Below are 19,579 nucleotides of genomic sequence, written 5' to 3'. Positions count from 1 at the left end.
TCGGCCAGAAATGCAGGCAGCGACCCGCTTATTGGCGCGAGGTGTCGAACGGTGAGGGCGATGTTTAGCAAGATAGGAAAATCGGCTAGTTACGTTCGGTTACAGTTATGCAAAAGCAGGCCACTGTTGCCAGCCTTATTCACCATTGCTCCTTCTGCTTATGTCACCCCTTACTTAGCCGCATCAAACACGACATAGTGCTCATGACGTCCATTTATAAAGCCGGACGAAGGTTCGCCTATCCCCTGCTGACCCAATAAGACAGACTCAGCCACTCGATGTCGGCCGCCGCACCGGACCGGCGCCGGTCCAGAAGTGTACCGCTGACCGTGACCGCGTTCTCCGGCCGGTACCCTTTGGTGCCGGCGTGGTCCGGCGCGGCTGGACGGTGGGATCGGACAGCGCCGGCGGCCGGTGGGCGGGGCGGGGTCACAGACTGGGTTACCGGTGCAGACTGCGCGGTCCGGCACCGCAAGGTGCTCCACATGCAGCTGAGCTTGTTTTCTCATATCAGAAAATTATGGATTGCTGCCATACCTGCGGGTCTGGTACGATTTGCACAACCACCGATCTGACCGATTATAATTAATTCTGGTCTGATGCAGTCTCAGGAAATCCTCTGATCTGACCTGGTACGACCTGGCCTGACCCGTTCCGAGCGTAGAGGGCAGATCTGGGCGGCTGGTGACGGCAAGCGGTCGCTTCCATCCGGCCCGCAGCGCCGGTTTGACGCAACCGGCGCGGCCGGGCCGCTGCCTGGGCAGCTGACCGGTTTGGAGAGCGACCCAGCTGGGCCGGGCCGGCGCGTGGCTGGCTCCGCTATATTTGTGGGGTCAGTCGAGTCTTCCATAATCGAAACACAGTACCTATTAGCTAGGTATGAGGGACCAATCCAAGGAAAATTCATGCAAATGCTTTGCAGGACGACAGAAATGTTTCCCAAAACATCGAACTTCGAAGTTTTGTGATGCTAATTTATTGTTGAGTGTCAACTGTTTCAGCAAACAAGAGATAGTTCGGCACAACAGACAGCACCCGACCGGAAAATCAGCGGTGATTCACCGGTGGCTGTGAGACAGCGCTTGATGATGCAGCTAAGGTAACCCGAATTGAATCGCTCCCGCTCCCGAGTAATCGTGAGAGAGCAAACGTCTGCGATCCGAACATTGATGGATGTGGCTCAGTGGCTGCCCGTAGCCCGCTCCCGGGTGGTTCTGACCTTTTCTCCGGTAGTTTTGATCCGCCAACGGGGGCTGTAATTGACATTCCGGTGGATGTGAATCACTCCCCTATGGCTCTGACACGTTCTCCGTTAGTCTGTCCCCGTTCCACGCTGGTTGTAGCTCACTCTGACTCGCTCCCCGATGGCCGTGAGAGGCCGATGGCACTGACAGTGTCACCGGCCGCCGGGGTCGACCCGACCCCGGCACCTGCATACAAATCGGGCGTGCGACTGCGGCCCTCCATTTACATACCAACGGACCTCTTGGTGTCCTCCTTAGCACGGCGACCTCTGTTGCGAGGGAGCCTCAGCCTCTGATAGTCCAGCAGTCATGCATGGAGGCGAGGTCACTCGTGTGATTCTGCACTGAAAACTTTTTTACCATTTCCTGAAGGGTAAACCCGCCATAGCATGGTAGCTTGACACACAGACTTTTTTACCACCTTCCAGATGGTAAATTTTACTCTTTCATGAAGAGTAAACTCGCCAGGGAGGGGTAACATGACACACAGACGTTTTTTACCATCTTCTGAATGGTAAACTCTTTTGATTTACTCTTGTCTAGAGTGTAACATTTTTTGGGTTACACTCTTTGAAAGGGTAAATCTTTAACGGAACCCTTTTTAGGGAGTAACGCATCATCTACTCTGTGCTTTACCCTCCTACAGAGAGTATATTCTTATGGCCTACCCTTTGTCACATGGTAATGTTTACTCTTTCCTTTAGTGTAAACCCCCCAGAGGATGGTAACAGACCCACAGACGCTTCCTTCAGAAGCTTCACGAAGCTTCTGTTAACCGGAGCTCACCAGCTAAAAAAAAAAAATGTTTCAAGAGCAACAATGTAGGTATATTTGGCTTCCGTACAAACAATACGAGGGGCACAGCAACCATGAACATTGTGAGACTCTTCACTTATTCATACAAATTTATAGAAAGCGTTCAGCAATGCACAAGCGGTAAATAAACACCACGATACAACTTGAATGCAATTTGAATATGAATACAAGACATTCAGCGCCCTCATATTGGATTAGGCAGAGCGCACAATATTTGAAGTGAGCGACGGCGTTCCTGGGTGGTCGCCCGTCTGCGTGAGATAATGAGACTGGATCACTACAGTGCAAGGCTTTTTCAAAGTCACCAACAAAATGCATAAACTTGTAGCATCACAACAAAATTAATGTACGTACTCACAACACTAGGCCACGTGGCCGTGCACGGGGTCCTGTTAACCAGGTCAAATTAGCACCACTCAACGGCACGCAATGCTCTAGCACATCGGTACTTACAATAAAATGTCCACAGAGGCTCTATAGGCGATGAACAACACACAAGCACAATCACCAACGGCCACGCCGCGCGGCACCGACACTGCTCACATCCGCTCTCGGAGACCAACGGCCGAAAACTGACAGATGCGCGCGGCCTTCAAACCGCAAACGGCCGATCTCGTTTCTGATTGGCTGATTGTTTCCATTTCAAATATCATCTTCACGAGGGTAAACAAGATCCACGCATGAAACGACTATCTGTACCCGAGTCACGATACCCAGGAGGAAAGAGTTTTCGTGATGTTCTGGATCGCGAGAGTAATATTGATATTTACATGGTAATAATACTCTTCGCTGGCGAATAAGTTCATATTAACCACGTACCGTTACTATGCACATAATGGTAGCAGCGAGTTACCCTTTCAATATACTATTATCTTGCGGGTTTGATGAAAATGAACTCTCCAGGAGGTAGTAAAAAGTTTTGAGTGTGGCGTCGATAAACCGCTTCCCAATCAACTTTTGGTTCCACGTTCGCCGAATTTCACTGTTATCTGACATTGACCGATGGAACTTATTGATGTTCACACACTATTTTAAGTACCGACAGCGCGCTGTGCAGGCCAAAAATGCGCCTCAAAAGGCCATCCCTGATGCGGCACAATAACTGCTGGCGATTATCCACGACGGGACGCGACGGTCGAACAGTGAGGAATGCATGATCTCACCCGGCGTCGCGGTAAAAATGCTGTGACTGCGCCGCGGCGGGCGGCCGGCGCGGTGGCGGCGTCTGACGGCCCCGGACCAGGCTCCCTACGGCAGTGGGGCTGCTGAGAGGGAGTCGATCTCCGACTTACCACTTTTCCGTAGCACCTGCCCTGTGCGTATATGGTGTGGCGACTACTTTATTTCAGCACCTCCTCCTATATTCGAAGCACAGCGGCTGCTCCTTTCAGCCACTAATTCTCATATCATGCCTCTGTTGCTGGCGCTTCGTGACCAGCTGCTCCGTCGCGGGGGGGGGGGGATTTCTGACTTCATTTAGTCTGTCTGATGGAGCTGACCATGGGAGGGAGCCTTCGCCTCCTCCCGTCTGTGATAACCACCGGTTCTACTGTCGGTCTGAGTGAACCCGTCTGCTCAGCCGACGAAAACTTATGGCCGCACTCCAAATATGCGAACACCGGCTCACTTTTGTCCTCGACTGCTGTCTTCCGGTGGTGCAGGCTTCTATCCACATTGGGTAGCGGCACACCATACGCTCCCTCATTGCACTAGGATGACATTATTCACCGCAATGACGAGTCAGAACCTCCGCCGACTTTGTGCATCACACAATGGTTCTGTATTCATGCAGTCTTTGTTCTCCATATCATCCAATGATATCCACGATTCCGTATAATTCATTCCACATGGGCAGGTAATAGGTGATAATCAAGACCGCACGCGAATATCACTGCGACTTGCGTAGCTTCATTGAAAAAAGTGCGACCTCTATCATTTCACCTGGGTGCTAACGCCGCCGACCAGTCGAGCAGTCTGTCGCTGCACCTGTCACAGTCACCACCAGTTACCTGGTGACAGGGACAGAGTGCCGTCACCTGTCACAACCTATCGCCACGGTGACAGAGAAAGTGTGTGAAAATTACTGCAGAGATGTAATGGTGATACACCAGTGATGTAGGTAGGCACTCTGGCATCCACTGGGCGGACCGCTCCCTCAGCAGAGCGGCTGGACCGTCCGGTCCGTGGGCCGTATAGAGGTCAGCGGGATTCCTGCAACTGCGGGACCGCTGTCCTTGGGCGCCCCGCTGCTCTGCCGCTCCCTCCCTCCGACCCTCTCCCCGCTCCCTCCGACCCTCTCCCCGCTCCCTCCGACCCTCTCCCCGGCACCGAGAGAGCCAGCCAGCGGCCAGCTCATCACAATACCTAACCAGGCAGCGGGGCGACTTCTTGCAGACGCGTGACTGAATCTGCTTGCCGAGCTGGCTGGGACAGCCTACTTTTCTTGGCGAGCAGTCGCGGCGATACTTTTGTTCAAAATCATCACTCTAATTAAACGTTTTATGCTCAGGCATTAGAGCGAGGATGGCCCGTAACGGTATGCAGCGGGAAGACTGACGATGTCACATGCATGATGTAAATTCCGTTAAATTACTTTTCACTGATGCGCGACATGCTATGATATCTAAGGAAAAGTCTAGCGTTATCTTCCCTGCACGCGGAAATCGTCTCGAATAGCGGAACACCATTGTGCTGTGCGCACTGCAGCGGCATGTGACCGGTCGGAGGAGACGGGGAGTGCGATGGCCACTGATCGTAGGCCGTGACCCTCGACGGTGACCTCTGCTCGCGTGGATGGCCATCTCTAGACCATCGACAGGAGAGGGTCCGCACGGCCGAGCGGCCAGGAAAGTCGGCGGCGGAAAACGGGCACGGTTTGCGTGTCTGGGACGCTCGGTGCGGACCATCGGAACATTCAGAGCTAGTTCGAGCGGTGTTGTCCGCCGTTTGCACCGTCAACCGCAGCGAGACTTGTGACATTAGCCAGTGGTGACCTGTGGAACGCTGCACTAGCCACCCACCCACCAATGGCAATGCACCACCATATGCCAAAGTCGGGACGCAGAATGGACCCTCCGTTGCGAGTGCGTTCGGGCAGAACGGTCCCCACCGATGAATCCTGACGGGACGGGCTGAATGGGGACCGCTCGGCGGCGAGAGCAGAGCACAGACGCGTGAGGTGTGTCCGGTGCGCGCGCGAGAGAGAGCCGCCGGGTTCAAACGGTGCCGCAGTGCGGCCGTTAGGCGGCCTCGAACCGGCCCGCTCCGACGCGTGTCTGACTCAGGCCCGGCGGCCGCGTGGGACGGAGAGAGATGTGCTAGCCGACTCCGGACGAGCCAGGTGAGTCAGAACGGCCCACTCCGACTCAGGCGGATGGAGGAGGTGAGTCGGAGCGACCTACTCAGTTACGGGGAGACATGAGTCAGACCGTCCGACTCACACGTGTGTCGAATCACTTCAGTCGTCTACCTCAACTGATTAGACGCTGGTAAGTGGTATAACATAAAATATGCGCACAAGAATTTAAGAAACTTTAACCTTATATCAATACCTTATAAGACGTGTTGACCATTAAAATTGTGTTCATGAAATTGGGTGTGAACTTGGTACTCCTCCCAACGACTGTCCTTGAATAGGCCTCACTTTGCAGTGGCTAAACCTAAAAGGAGCTCTGTCTATCGTCCAGGGAAGGCAAGTGATTAGGCGGTAGCTACCGGCAGCGGGAGGGGCCTCGGCGTGCTCGGGCCCGGACTTAAAGGGCGGTTACCGTGCCGATTCCCATCAGCCGTGACGCAGGGAGGAACGACCATCACGCCAGGTGGTGACGGCCGTCCGGTCCGGTCCTGCACGACCCACCCGGCGACAGAGGTGGACGGCGGTCAGTCGAGCTCGGTAGGCCACATAAAGCTGAATACATAATCTTTTGGAATAACTAATTACGTAAAATCATATCACGTAGGTAGACACACTTCTGAATGTAGCGTTCTACTTAGTCCGGTGCTAAAAATACTGAAGCAAGCATGATTCACGTTCGCTCGTAAAACTTATATAGCTGGACCATTGTTTTGAATCGTAAAAATGTGCCACACTTGCATGTATGTGTTTCACGTACGATGCAGACCTGGTGCCGACAAAGGGCCCAGCACCCGACCAGTGACGTGGGCTGGATGAGTGCTGTCTGGTTACTTCTGCACGGAAAACAGCGCCAGGAAAAGAAAGACACGACAGGCGGGATTACGGTGATGGGCTGTTTACGTAAGGGTAAGCGCGCTTTCTCCACTTGAGCTCGTACATTGCAGCTTATAATAGCGTCATTCTCAGTCCTTTTATGTGAATTTACACGTAATCGTACATAAGTTCAGTTTATACGACTCGAGTTCCGAAGGGCAAAGCATGCGGTAAAAGGCAAGCAGGAGGAATAAAAGCGTGCTCATAAGCATGCCTAAAGCGAAATTTAAAGACACTATCGCCAGTCCAATGCTGGAACACGTTTTATGTTTGGCATTTGCCTCCACTCGTGCCAAACTTCTCCCCTCACGTCCGCTACGTTGGGCGTGAGGGGAGACTCCTTGTCTGATCGGACTCCCCTCCTGGCGGACGGCCCGCATGGTCCGACTCCCTCCCTCCCAACACCTGGCCTCTCCCCCCTCACCTTCCAGAGCTCCTGCGGCCGCCACAGTCACCAGCACCAGCCCCCAGACCACCAGTGGTGCTCTCCTGCTGAGTTCCATCGCTAGTCGCTCCCTCACACCAGTCTGTGCACCACACCACACCACCGTCCGCCGTCTGCCACCGGCCCTGCACTGTCCGTCACGAGCTGCACCGGTCCGCCGCCGCCGCCGTCACCGGGCTCACTGCCGCCGCCGCCGCCGGGCCCACTGCCGCCGCCGTCGTACCGGCACGGACGGATGGGCCGCGGGCGGCGCCGGCGCAACGGGAGGCGCTCGGACGCCGCCGCGCGCCGGTAGCCTGCGTGGCAGCCGGTTTCTGAGAGCGCGAGAGATGCTGGAGGATATCAAAGGACGGTGGTGGGCAAAGGATGGACAGTGGCCGCTGTGTTTACAACGCTAGGAAGAATAACTCAAGAATGGCAGAGGGATATGTTGGGACAATAAGCGGGTACGAGTAGGTACCTGGGTTTATTTTGGGTGCGTTTGTGCATAACAGTAAGCAGCTATCCTCAATATTCTCTTTACTTTGCATCCCTGAAATGCTAAAAAGCTCTAGAAAAACGGTTAAAATAATGTTCTGTAGCAAAATCCTTCATTCCAAATCGCGTTGGTCTTATTAATTCGGCGTTTCAATCATGGTGTTCGTAGCCGGATCAAGTCATTTGCTGTGAGTTGGAGAACTGAGCACCTGGCCAAGAATCAATGAGCAAGATAAGAACCTAGCAAGAAAACCACCAAATGTTGCCTAAGACCGCGATCTTTGCCGATTAGGCAAAGTTTTGCCGCCTTTAATGCCGAGTGTCGTAAATTGGCGAGACGTGATACTATTTATTGCAAAACAGCGAGCAATGCGGACAGCTCAATGAGCGCTGTCGTACTTTGACGTGTTGCGAAAGTCCGGAGTTGACCTCGCGTAGCTGGAGGTTCTCACTAGTATTTTATATGGTGCGTATAATGTATTGCACTCGCCGCGGTCGCCCCTCCCACCCTCCATCCACCATACAGCCGGTACGCCGGAAATACCACGGCGCCTGACTGCGCGCTGGTACGGCGACTGGCGTTCATATGTCCCTCACTTCTACCCACATCTCCCTCTCCCTTTCCCCGCCGTTCTTTTGTCATGTCTGGGATTCTCGAGAAGGAACTGTCAGTCTCGCAGTATATCATCAGACACCGGGAATATAAAGCCTTACTTCGGGGACTGGTGACGGGACTGCGGTGTGGCACTGCCCCGGACATCTGGCAGTGGCAGCTGTGCCGACAGCTTGTAGACGGACAGACGGACGGATTGTAGAATGGACGAACAGATGAAATGGGCGATTGGATGGGTGGATGGGATAGACAAATTCGACACGACAGACTTGCGAATGGATAGACAGACGTGCGGATGGACCGACGGATGGGTAGAAGGAAGAACGAATGAATGGACGGCGGATGGACGGAGGAATGGATGAACGGACAGACTGACAGGCTAAAGGACAGACAGTCGGCCGTCGGGCGTATGGGCAGACGGACGGACCGAGGCGCTGACGGAAGGGCGGATGGACCGAGGTGTTGACGGAAGGGCGGACGGAGGGCGGTGCGACTCCCCACCACGACTGACCATCGCGTGTCGCGCCCCGTCCGGCCCATGCTCGCGGACAATGGACAAACAGAAAAACAGCGGCCGGCTTTCACGGAGCAGGGGCGGACTCGATCGCACAAAATGTGCTTGTTCCACGGCTGTGGTAGGTACTGCAATCATTACTCATCGCAGTAGCTGCGGCCTGATGTGATAGGCAAACACAGCGCGGCTACGTCCGGTATCCCTAAATGTACGGAGGTTGACGTCATTTGACCAGCTGGCAGCTCCGTGAACGTCTTGATCAGTCGATAACGACAGACATACACGGAAGGATGACGGCCAGTAGCGACGTCCCTCCGTGTACCGGACTCAACCGTCGGCCACAGGCCACGGGCGATGCATGACCACTAACCGGCCGCCGCGCTGTTGTCGCTTTTGGTGCTCGGGCTATGTTCCTATGCGAAGATGCAGTCTCCATGCATTGGTGCTATTTTCCTGTGCTAGCTTGCAGTCTCCGCGCATAAACCGCTTTGCGGCCGCGGCAGTCACGCTTAGCTGTTCTATTTAGCTTTCTAGCAATTCTATTCGATGCTTATGAGCAGGTTTGGGCTTCTCATGGGCGCCGATACTGATTTTTTTTTTTTTATCTGCGTCTACGACGCTCTGCTTTGCAGTCACGGGCTGCCGAGACAAGTGACAACTTTGCTGCGGCTGAGCTGGGTATGACCGAGGCCCTAAATGACGTCGTCTGCCCCGCTAACGCAATGGTGTATAATGACGTCTCTGAGACTGGTGAATGAGCTGCGTCCAAGAAGCTTTTTCAGATTTTAGTCGGACGGCTGCTGCTTCCGATTACTGACTCGACTGCTGCCCCACTATCCGTTCATGCATGCCAATATAGTGCCATTCTGTAAATATGAGCGTTTCTGACAGTGTCTGCAAACTTCAGTCGAAACGTGATGAACATGCAGATCGATGATAATCAGACTTTGACGCACACGTCAATACCTTTATTGAGAAAGATAAGACCCGGTTCATATCCCTTTCACAATGTGCGCTGCAAGATCCCCTCGATAAAAAATAACAAACACAGCGCAACACAGTCCACCGCACGGATTTCTCGTTATCAAGTGCGATTTTTGCATTTTCGAAGCTCCTGGCGACATGTTGGCCTATTTCCACCAGAAGTAGCACTTGCTATGGCGTGTTCATTTTTTCGTCACTGCCGATGGTGTCAGTAGCCTTCGCATTTCACACCACAGTGGTATCGGCACCGATTGGATCATATCAAACCCGTGTCTGTCACGCCTCTGAACGACAGCGGTTCACGAGGCCAGTGGGTTACTCCGGTGATGTATCGACGGATATAGCCGGTCCTCAGCGGACAGCTAGTCGGTAGTCAGATACGGCGTCTCCGTTCGACGCAGGATGGTATCACACAAAAGACGGGCGGTGTAAGTACCCGTCTCGCCGCGGCCGCCTTGGCCCGGTCTCAACACTCGGATGAGTGCGGCATGACCTTGTATTAGCGCGCGGCGCAGGCGCCCACACCCTCCATCCGCGCTGCTAAAAGGCATCGGCAAGGCGCCCGCGCACGACACACGATAAAAATATCGCTCTGTTTCGATTGTGGCAACAGCTGCGGGGGCCGGTCGGCGTCGACCCGCCGTTTGTCTGTGGGCGGAACGGGCGACCGGCCTCCGTCCCGCCAGCCCACCAGGGCGGTCACACAGCTCCGCCACCAGTCCAGTCATCACAGGCACCATTTCAACGGCGATTTTAGACCGATACCGGGATATGTCGCTCTAAAAACCGTCACATTTCAACAAAAGAGCCACAAACACCACCGTTAACCAGTTGCGGAGCGACTCCGCTCCGCCGCACGGTCCCAGCCGATCCAGCGCCGCGCACGGCCGCCGCTACAACCTCTGGCACTCTCACGCACACACACCCGGCCGGCTGGCGATCAGTCACCGTTCATGAGCTCGTCTTCGTCCTCGTCACCACTGTCCTCGTCCTCATCGTCCTCCTCGAGGTCCTCGGCGTCCTCGGCCTCCTCAGAGCCGTCCTCATCCTGGCGGAGGGACATGGAACGGTCAGTCACGGCTCTCCCGTGCGTTGTTTCATTTCACTTCAATCTATACAGGGGATGGCAAACAGCATAATGTAAATAAACAAGACATAGACGTTAAAATAAACATAGCACATATCGACCGACCAGTGTGGCTTCTTGGTAAAGGTGATTTCTGCTAACAGGTTGTGAATGCCCGGTTCCGAGGCCTCATGAAAAATTTTGCTGCTTCTTATTTCAAAACGCTTGATCAATCAGCCAACTTTTGGGCTAGAAATCACGGGAGGAAGAAGCGGCAAGAGGCGCTGATCCGTGGACGGAAAGTATGGATCCGTGGCCAGTGACTGGATCTCAGCTGATTTAAAACTGTATCGACGGACCCCGGTCAGAACTCAGAGGGCATGCATTCGTGATCGGAGGCCTAGAGCATCCGTGGTCAAAGACTGAATTCCCTGTCAGGGCGTGGATGCCTGGTCAGATCAGTGCTGCCATCCGCTAACCCCGTCTCGGCCCCGTCGGCAGCGCTCACCTCCATCGCCTGGTCCTCCTGGTCGTCCATCTCGGGGTCATCCGACATGTCCGAGACGTCGTCAGGTGACGGCGGCGGCCGGCCCAGCAGGCCGCCCTCGTCATCAGACGAGTCTGACGAGACAGGCGGGATGTCAGTCCAAACCATCTTTACCCAAGAAACATAACAAAATCAATCCATATTGTTCCAAGCAGAGCCGGCACAAAAGAGCATGTCACATTCAGGTAAGGGAATTTTTTGACATGTAGTCTTATAGGCATTTTTAATTGCAAGTTACAGTTATTCAATATTCAACCAGTGTTCTATTCGTAGGCAGACCACTGTAGGTAGAATCACCACCATAAGACTGCCCGATCCCAAACCGATAAACGGAGTCGTCAACAACCGTGTGTACGCGTGACTTTGTTCAAGCTGTACCATGCGTGACACAGCTCAGAATTTCGCCAACGCGAGCTTATGTTGCAGAGCTTTGAAACACCAGGCCATACAATACACCTGGCGCTTTACGAACGCTGCAGTTCCATACTAAAAAGAGCACATAGGACGAAAAAAGGAAATCACCACAAATAACAGCAACCAATAAAAACAACTGGTTGACTGTGTTGAAGAGGCGCCGCTAAAAGACTCCCCGGTGTCCCCGTCAGTCCCTCAGGGACGTCTCCGTCTGTCACTCCGGGGCGCTCAGTGCCCGGTCTCTCACCGTCTCTATAGCTGAGCAGCGGCTCGGCAGGCGTCGAGGAGACGGCCGCCGTCCGTTTCCTCCGCGCGGCCATCTGTCCGGTGAGCAGATCCAGCCGGCCGCGCAGCTGCAGCAGCCGGGGGAAGCAGCGCAGACGCACCTGTGGGGGGGGGGGGGGGGGCGTCACCGTCATACCGCGAGCAAACGCGGGAGGGGACGGAGAAAGTAGGGGTAGAGTCGAGCTGAAGCCACCGTAACACGACCGACAACAGCTGATATGACAAGCCAGAACTCGGACGATGTACTTCAGTCGTCAGGACAGCAGTGACGCCGGCGGCAAAGGCTGCGTGAATGCAGTCAGTAGGAGATGCTCGGTCACGACTCACGACACACATCAGTGTGACTAAAGTGAGGGTGGTACAAATTGCTATGGAACTTATCAGCCCACTTACCTGTACGCTGCTGTAGACGGGCGCTAGCACCGAATCCAGATCGGTCTGCGTTAGAAGGTAGGACGAGTGCCGCTCCATCACCGCCCGCAGCCACTGCAGCGCCGAAAAACTCCTGAAACACACGAACGCAATCAGCCACTGCGGCGCCGAGAAACTTCCGAAAAAAGACCGGAACCGTGAAACTCACGAAACACAACACCAAACTTCAAACACAACACAGGAGCCGAGAAAGTCCTGAAACGCAACGCCGAACTCTTCAAACACAGCAAAACAGGCCGGTTTGCGGGAATAACAGCGGTCGACTGACCGTCTGAAGCTTAGGACGGTCAGTGAATGTGCTATAGGTGGCACGCGGACCACGCTCAGAGACCGTCTGTATCCCCGCAATGGAGGTGCGTCGGTACTCACTGGTCGGCAAACCGCAGCAGGTGTCCCAGCCGGTCAATGAAGGGCAACACAGCGTCCAGCGGCAGCGCGTTAACCGTGCTCCGTACCACCGCCGGGTCCTCCGTCTCCAGTACGGTGCGCAGCATGGCCCGGTCCTTACTGGCCAGACCCTGCCAACGGACACAGACAGCCAGTCAGACCAGCGGTCAGCACTCGTTGGTTTCCGATGCCACAACACTTATACAATGGTTGAAGTTGACCAAATACTAGAAAGAGAGTCCCAATTTCCTACCCCAAACCGGTGCACGGAGTGTCAGCTCCATCAGCGCTCATTCACCACCCAAGCCCATGCCTTGGTCTTAAAAGTTCAACCAATGAGCAAATACACCACTGTGTTTGTGAGCCTGCACTAGTGGGTCTGCAGAACTATTCTCCAGACTCCTTGTCTCCCTTGACCCGTACCTGCACCAGCAGTTGCGCCATGCTGGATGCTGAGGGCGGCGCCGCCGGCCGGCCTGCCGCCGTGGCCACCAGGCCGCCCAGCCGCTGCTCAAGCGGCAGCTCGGCAGTGGGCAGCGCCGGCGCCGCGTCACTAGCGTCCCCGGCGCGCCGTTTTCGCCCGGTGGAGAGGTGGCCGGCCGCCAACTGCCGCACGGGTCCGTCCGTGGCCGGCGTCTTGACCCGCCCGGCGGCCGCCGACGGAGCAGCCGCCGGCGCCGCGGCCGGGTCGGCCCGCACCAGACACAGAGACGGCTCATCTGTCTCGTACGGCTGGGGGCAGGGAGATGAGGTCAATGTCACAGGCAGCGACGACATGATAAAAGCTCGTATTGCTCAGTCTTACTGAGAAGAGGGTCAACGTAATTCGAAAAGCAAAGATGTGGCCAGTAACTATTGCCTCGATTTACCTACTTTGCCAGCTGTTTTGTAAAGTTTTCAGTTCCAAAGTTCATGCACCCTGTTTATTTTTCCTTTTCCGCCATTCATGACCGCGCTATGGTGGTAGCGGAGACCGGCAGCCGTGAGCCGCTACTCACCAGTCGCTCGAAGGCTGGCCGCAGGAAGGAGCCATGACACAGGTGCAGTTTGGTCGGCTGTTCGCTACCGGGCCGGGCGCAGAGCACCGGTAGAGGCTTCGGCACCGCACAGTCGCTGGCCACCCGCACCGTCAGCTTCGGCTTCACAGGCTTCTTCTTCACACTGGGTAAAAAAGGGATGTTGAGGGTTAGAGTAAGGACTCAGTGGGAGGGGATAAGGGCCGGCCGCGGCCAATAAACGGAGACATGTAACGAATTTTTTTATATTTATCTCAACTTTCAGTGTTGACTGCGGAAAAATCCATTAATTAATAAAAATAATTCACATCATGGGAGGCCGAAACAAATGTTAGGACCAATTAACCTGCAGCGTTACACTTTTAGCTATTAGTGGCCGCCATTGGTGGTGACTCACCCATTCAGCTGCCGCTCGAACACGTGCAGTACGCCGGTGGTGGTGACGGCCGTCACCAGGACGGCGTCATCGGCCGGCTGACGCGTCACGCACACCTGGCTCGGCTCGGCCGACAGAGCGAACGACACGGACGCCGCCGGCTGGGCGTCGCCGTCGGCCGCGCGGCTCAGCTGCCAGGCGCTGACCACCCGGCCGCCGGCGGCTGCGCTCACAAAGTAGCCGCCCTCGCCGTCCAGGCCCGGCAGCGGCACGTGCTGCAGGTAGGTGACGGGCGTGGCGTGTCCCGGGTACTGGCGCAGCTGGGCGCCCGTGGCCAGCTCCCACCAGACGATAGTGCGGCCGGCCGTCAGCACGGTGGCGCCGTCTGGCAGCGGGCACACGCTGAACACCGGCGACTTGCCCGCCTTCAGCTTACTGGAGACGACACGGAGAGACCCGGCGTCAGAGGAACAGCGCGTACCTACTCTCGAGGTTCGACATACAGTGAGTCAACACAACAACAGCGCTTATCATGCCAACAACGCTAATTGTACCAAAACTAAATTCAATTCAACAGGCCATCCCCAAACCCCTACATGAAACGATTGAGATAAATTCAGGCACAGATAACAGTAGAACCCGCTACTGTTATCTGTGATTCAGGTGATAGAATAACTACTTTATATACTGCTGACAGCTGCATGGGCTAACAGCATCATCCCTGATCCCAGCCCACAGCTCCGAGTCTTACCATTTGACCTTTCCGTTTTTGATGGCCCACTGTAGGACATGACCGTCGGCGGCGCCGCCGAACACATGCTGTCCGCCGGCGTCCCAGGCCACGCAGTGGATGGCCGCCCCGCCGGCGGTGCCGCCGTCCGCGGTCAGCTCCGTCTGCAGGTCTCCGGCCAGCACACTGTACACCAGGACGGAGCCGGTCGGGGTGCCGAGCGCCAGCAGCGGGCCGCCGCCGCCGGAGGACCGGGCGCGCTGCTTCCTGTGCCGCGGCGTCTCGCCGGTCGACTGGGGAACACACGGGGTACGGTCAGAGCGACTGGGGAACACGCGGGGTACGGTCGGAGCGGCTGGGGAACACACGGGGTACCGTCAGATCGATTAGGGCATACACGGGCCCAACGGACTGGGGCGTGCTTATGTTAGAACCAGTGACATCATCCGGAATCCAATTTTTGTCACTTGAATATAGAAATAATCTTGTTCCAATCCACATTTATTTTTAAGCTCTTCCGCGATTGTGTTCTCAGGTATTGGCTGAGGTGAAAATTTTGGTCTCCAGGTGGCAAAATGCTTAAATTGATGTTTTTGTGGTAAATGTTTTTCTGTCATTACTTTTGGCATTAAGCTTGAATAACATCGAATTTACACTATAGTGCTTATCATCAAGTCCAATATGTCGGCTTACAAATGAGACAACATTTTCAAAATATTGATTTGGGGATCACCAAAGGTTTCCTTTTGGAGATTCAATACAGTCTTCTGGTATAACTTTGCCAATGCACTTCTTTGGAGCACTTTTTCTTCTACTGTCAAGAAAATATATGACTCAGATGCCATTGAGAAGTTTTGTAACTTTTTACTGAAACTGGCATGCCCTGGTGCCCAAATAGCAGCCATAATTAGCATTGTTTAAAATTTAGAATTGGGCTCCATAATTTCATGTTAGGTACACTTCTCTTTTGTTTTCAATAAAAAAACTACTCCTTCCTAGTTACTACTCAATGCCATGTTTGCCATCACAGTGCAGGAACCTCTTTCCAAAGCACTATTTGAACATTTTTTTTTTGACCTGCAATATTTCTTGAGAATGTGAAAGAGAAACTAAACATTATGGGCTATGGCAAGCATTCAGCATTTTGATGGTAACCTACGCCAAATTTTCCACTTACTTTCAGTTTGTAGTGTACTACTCAGATTGGATTTGAGTGATCCCAGTTATTTGAAAACTATTTCAATTCCCTCACCACAAAAGTGGTTTCAAAATATCCAATCTTGTTATAATAGTTCTCAGTAGGGATACATGAAACAGCTGCCTGAAGTCACCAGAGTTGAAAAATCATCCAATAAATGTAGACTTAGTCCAAAATAGCCAGAGGCAATAACTGCACGACATGATAGTCAGCAGGTGCAGCTGTTCACAAGTCTCCATTTGTAAGTTGGTGATTCTAGCTTGACATATCAACTTCATTTGACATTTCCATGGAGTGAAAACAAAAAGCAGGGTCACTGGGCAGCCTTTATGCTAAGAAGGTGCAGGTTGTACAGCATATAAGCAGACTTGAAAAACAAAAGTATAAGCATCTCATAAATTTGATGTTGCACCTGTCATTTCTCTTTATCTGATGATCAATATAAGCAAAACTCCCAATTTTATCACTTACCATAGAGAAAACTGAAAAAGTTTATAAAAGTGGTCCAAAAGCTTTTATCTTATAGGTACTTAAGTAGTGTACTCTTGATATACTTTCCAAGTCTAGGTACCAACAAAATTAACATCATAAAAGCATCAACATCCATATTAAGCAGGCTGATCAATTATCTCTTACATGTTGCAATTACTCTAACATCCATTAGACTCCTTTAGACTTCAAAACCTTTGGTCAAGACCAATATTTATATAGTGTCATATCAAAATAACAAAAACATTACCACAAATATTGCCTTATACCTTTGTCATGACCTGGCAAAGAAGAAAGTAGAGGTAGAATGAAAAGAAAGGGGAGGTTTGGGTGGTTTGGCTCTTATGTAACATACAATATCAGTCGGGCGCACTATGGTATCGGCAGTCCATTTATGGATACGTATCTATTAAAGGAAACGTTTCCAAATTTGGAAGGCACTTTGTTCCATTTATGGAAACGCCAGTTCCAAAATTAGAAACGCCAATTTTTAAGCAGGCATATTTCTGTATTTCTTAAGTTAATAGTAATCTTTTCATCTGGCGTGTCTTTTCGTCGATGTTTTCTCCCAAAACAGTAAAATCCAACAATATTTTCGTACGCAAATGGCGAATCTGATGCCCTGACGCAAACCCTTGTCAACGTTCCATTTTTGGAAACGGAAGGTTCCAAAAATGGAAACTATGAGCCAACACAGGAAAAGGCATAAGCACCATATTATTGATATGTGGGCCTGTCTACCCCACGCCCTCTAAGTAATTGCCGAGCTATTGATGCCGGTACATGTTCCGATATGGGTGATTTCCCTTTGCATCTAAATTTCATATGAATGGTCCTCCAATTGCTTGGGCATAGTGCCCGAAAGCCGATGTTGGTACAATAATGCTTACGAAAATGTGTCTTCTGGGGAAAGTCCCCAATTTCTAGGCACCTACATAAACCCCAGAACTGTCCAACCGTCTTGCCTACTAAGCTGCTACTGCTTACGAAACCCACATTATAACATATTTTAACTGTTGCAAGCATGCATGCGTGACTGCAGTAAGCGTCGCAATGTGCCCTGAATTGTGGTTAACAGACTCTGGCTTCCCAAGAAAAGCAAGGCTTTATAAGTAAGGTTGGAGTTAAACTTCGGCTTAATCAGGCCGGTTCAGAAGCTCCGGTTCGCATTTCATGCTGTCAGAGCGTGCACCTTTTCCAACCTTCTCGTGGATTATTAGAAATGAGTAAGGCAGAAAGTGCTTCTAAAAACATTAAATGCAAATAAGAGTTGAAATACAGATAACCTACTGCATCTGTGAGCTGTATGTACAACTTGAGTTAAAATTTGTCATTTGTTCCAAAAATGGAAACTGTGCTTCATAAAGCATTATTCAATGGGCCTTACACAGGCACTAACTGAAGGCCTACAGAACTAATACGGTGCAAAGTGGGCAATTAGTACAGTTTGAGCATTTCCCTATCCATAGAAATTGTTTATAACACCTTGTCATCGCTTTTTCATATAATTGAATCGTTTAAAACTGGACGACAGCTTGGATCGCTTCCGACAAGCAGTAACATATCAGACCTTTAATGCAATTATTTACATACATTCTACCAACTTTCACACATTCGAAAGTTAAATGGGTGCTAAGAAGTTCAGTTTGCCCACTTAGAAACATCTGTACGAAATATTTTCCAACGTACCGCCTTCCAAAGCCGGAGAGACGATCTCCGCACGTGGTCACCAACACGCCATTCAGGGCTTGCTTTACAGCAATGTAAAATATTAATGAATACCAGACAGCAAGTCTGTCAATTAAAAAATTGCCATTCTTGTGAAAATCAAATTTTCCCACAAAAAAATGAGGTATATTTCATTAATGACACATAAACGTTCACCTATCATGAAAAAATCTATTGTTTACAAAAGGAAGTGGACCGTGCAAGCCTGTTCAACAGCCGATTTTTCTGTTCAACGTTGGAATTATGAAGCGAAATGCGGTCTTTTGATTGGTGGCCTTTGTTTGATGCGGAAATCTATGGTTTGTTGCGGAAACTACCGAACAGGTTAATGTGCTCCTTGCGTTTCCGAAAATAGAAACGGAGCGTTTCCATTATTGGAACAGTTGGTTTTTAGCGTTTCCATTTTTGGAACTTTCTTCCAAAAATAGAAACGTTTCTATAAATGGACTGCCGATACCATAGTGCGCCCGACTGATATGGAAAATGAAACTGATATATGCTTCATTATCTCCCCAGCCTTAAATACCAGAGTAGGTGTCAGATGTTATACTCAGTAGGGTAAAGGTTAATCTCCCAACTTCAACTGAGTTGAAGTTGGGAGCGGCACCCTTATTTTGCCGCTAGAGCTGATGTTTGTCATACTGTTTGGGTCAGGCTCCTACCTAAAAATATTTAAAATTAAAGAATTTTCAGACATTTACACCATTGCAAATTACAAGTGTATACCAGTTCCAATGATTAAGCAAAATTTCAACTACAAAAATCCAAACTTCATCATCATCAATGACAGTACCGACTTCACTTTTCGAGCAATTTTAACCAGTTTACCTCAAATGGTCATTACAGCGAGAAAATTGAAAGTACAACCTACTTTACAATCTTAAAAATATTGGAATGAAATGTGAAATGGAAAAACAAAATTGAACCCACCTGTCCACGCCATGATAGACACGTGGCTGCCGCGGACAAATGTGAGCTGGGAACATACTCTTGTTTCAGCGTCCCAGAATCGGTATCCCATATTTTCAAACGTCCATCTGGACTAGAAAAGGCAAAAAGCTTGCAGTCATCGGAATATGCAGCACAGCACTCTGCATCATTACTCATTTTCCCTGTTAATAACGAAAAATTACAACACCAACCGACCACGCAAATGCAAAGCGCGGAAGATCGCAAAATGGCCGCGCCAGAATTGTAATCAACGTGTGAAATACCAGCGTGAATACGGCTACTATATTATGTATTAGCGTAGAATCAGATAGCGAATAATGGGAAAAAATCAATTTATTGCTGGAAACTTACACGACTGGCACAGAACTGCAGTAAACATAGTACTTAATGTGATTATTCTTTATGCACGAACTTAAGTTCTACTCTTCAATTTAAATTCAGACTCCCAACTTCAGGCCCGAGTTCCGTTCCCTTCTCGACTCTCGAGTGTCGGCGACTCTGGGTTCGCGCCGTGGTCACTGGGGATACCCAGTCACGATATATGCGCCGTGCTTGATGACGAATGCATATAATCAAGTTCATCCATCTGAATCAAAATGGCTAACCAAAGTCAACTTTACCTATCTACAGCTTTCTGTT

General features: G+C 51.5%; 2 protein-coding genes across 2 annotated transcripts in view; both read right to left on the bottom strand.

Moving 5' to 3' along the window:
* The window catches only part of LOC122388199 (sushi, von Willebrand factor type A, EGF and pentraxin domain-containing protein 1-like), a 34,233-nt gene extending 27,318 nt beyond the window's left edge, over positions 1-6,915 (bottom strand). The window contains exon 1 of the mRNA XM_043379071.1: positions 6,713-6,915. Within this exon, the coding sequence (XP_043235006.1) occupies positions 6,713-6,791 (79 nt within the window). The 5' untranslated portion in view covers positions 6,792-6,915. The remainder of the gene's footprint in view (positions 1-6,712) is intronic.
* A 2,375-nt stretch (positions 6,916-9,290) lies between these two features.
* LOC122388196 (WD repeat-containing protein 43-like) lies at positions 9,291-19,159 on the bottom strand. Its single transcript, XM_043379057.1, has 10 exons — positions 18,920-19,159; positions 14,596-14,867; positions 13,866-14,279; positions 13,451-13,613; positions 12,876-13,184; positions 12,435-12,583; positions 12,027-12,138; positions 11,596-11,734; positions 10,896-11,008; positions 9,291-10,369 (listed from the first exon to the last, which is right to left on the bottom strand). Exons 1-10 carry the CDS (start codon positions 19,094-19,096, stop codon positions 10,262-10,264), a joined length of 1,956 nt encoding a protein of 651 aa, XP_043234992.1. The 5' UTR covers positions 19,097-19,159; the 3' UTR covers positions 9,291-10,261.
* Between the last annotated feature and the right edge of the window lie 420 nt (positions 19,160-19,579).

The sequence above is a fragment of the Amphibalanus amphitrite genome, unplaced genomic scaffold (genome assembly GCF_019059575.1).
Source record: "Amphibalanus amphitrite isolate SeventyFive unplaced genomic scaffold, NRLGWU_Aamphi_draft 000313F_arrow, whole genome shotgun sequence".
NCBI classification, from domain to species: Eukaryota; Metazoa; Arthropoda; class Thecostraca; order Balanomorpha; family Balanidae; genus Amphibalanus; species Amphibalanus amphitrite.
This window is presented reverse-complemented; position numbering and strand designations above follow the sequence as displayed.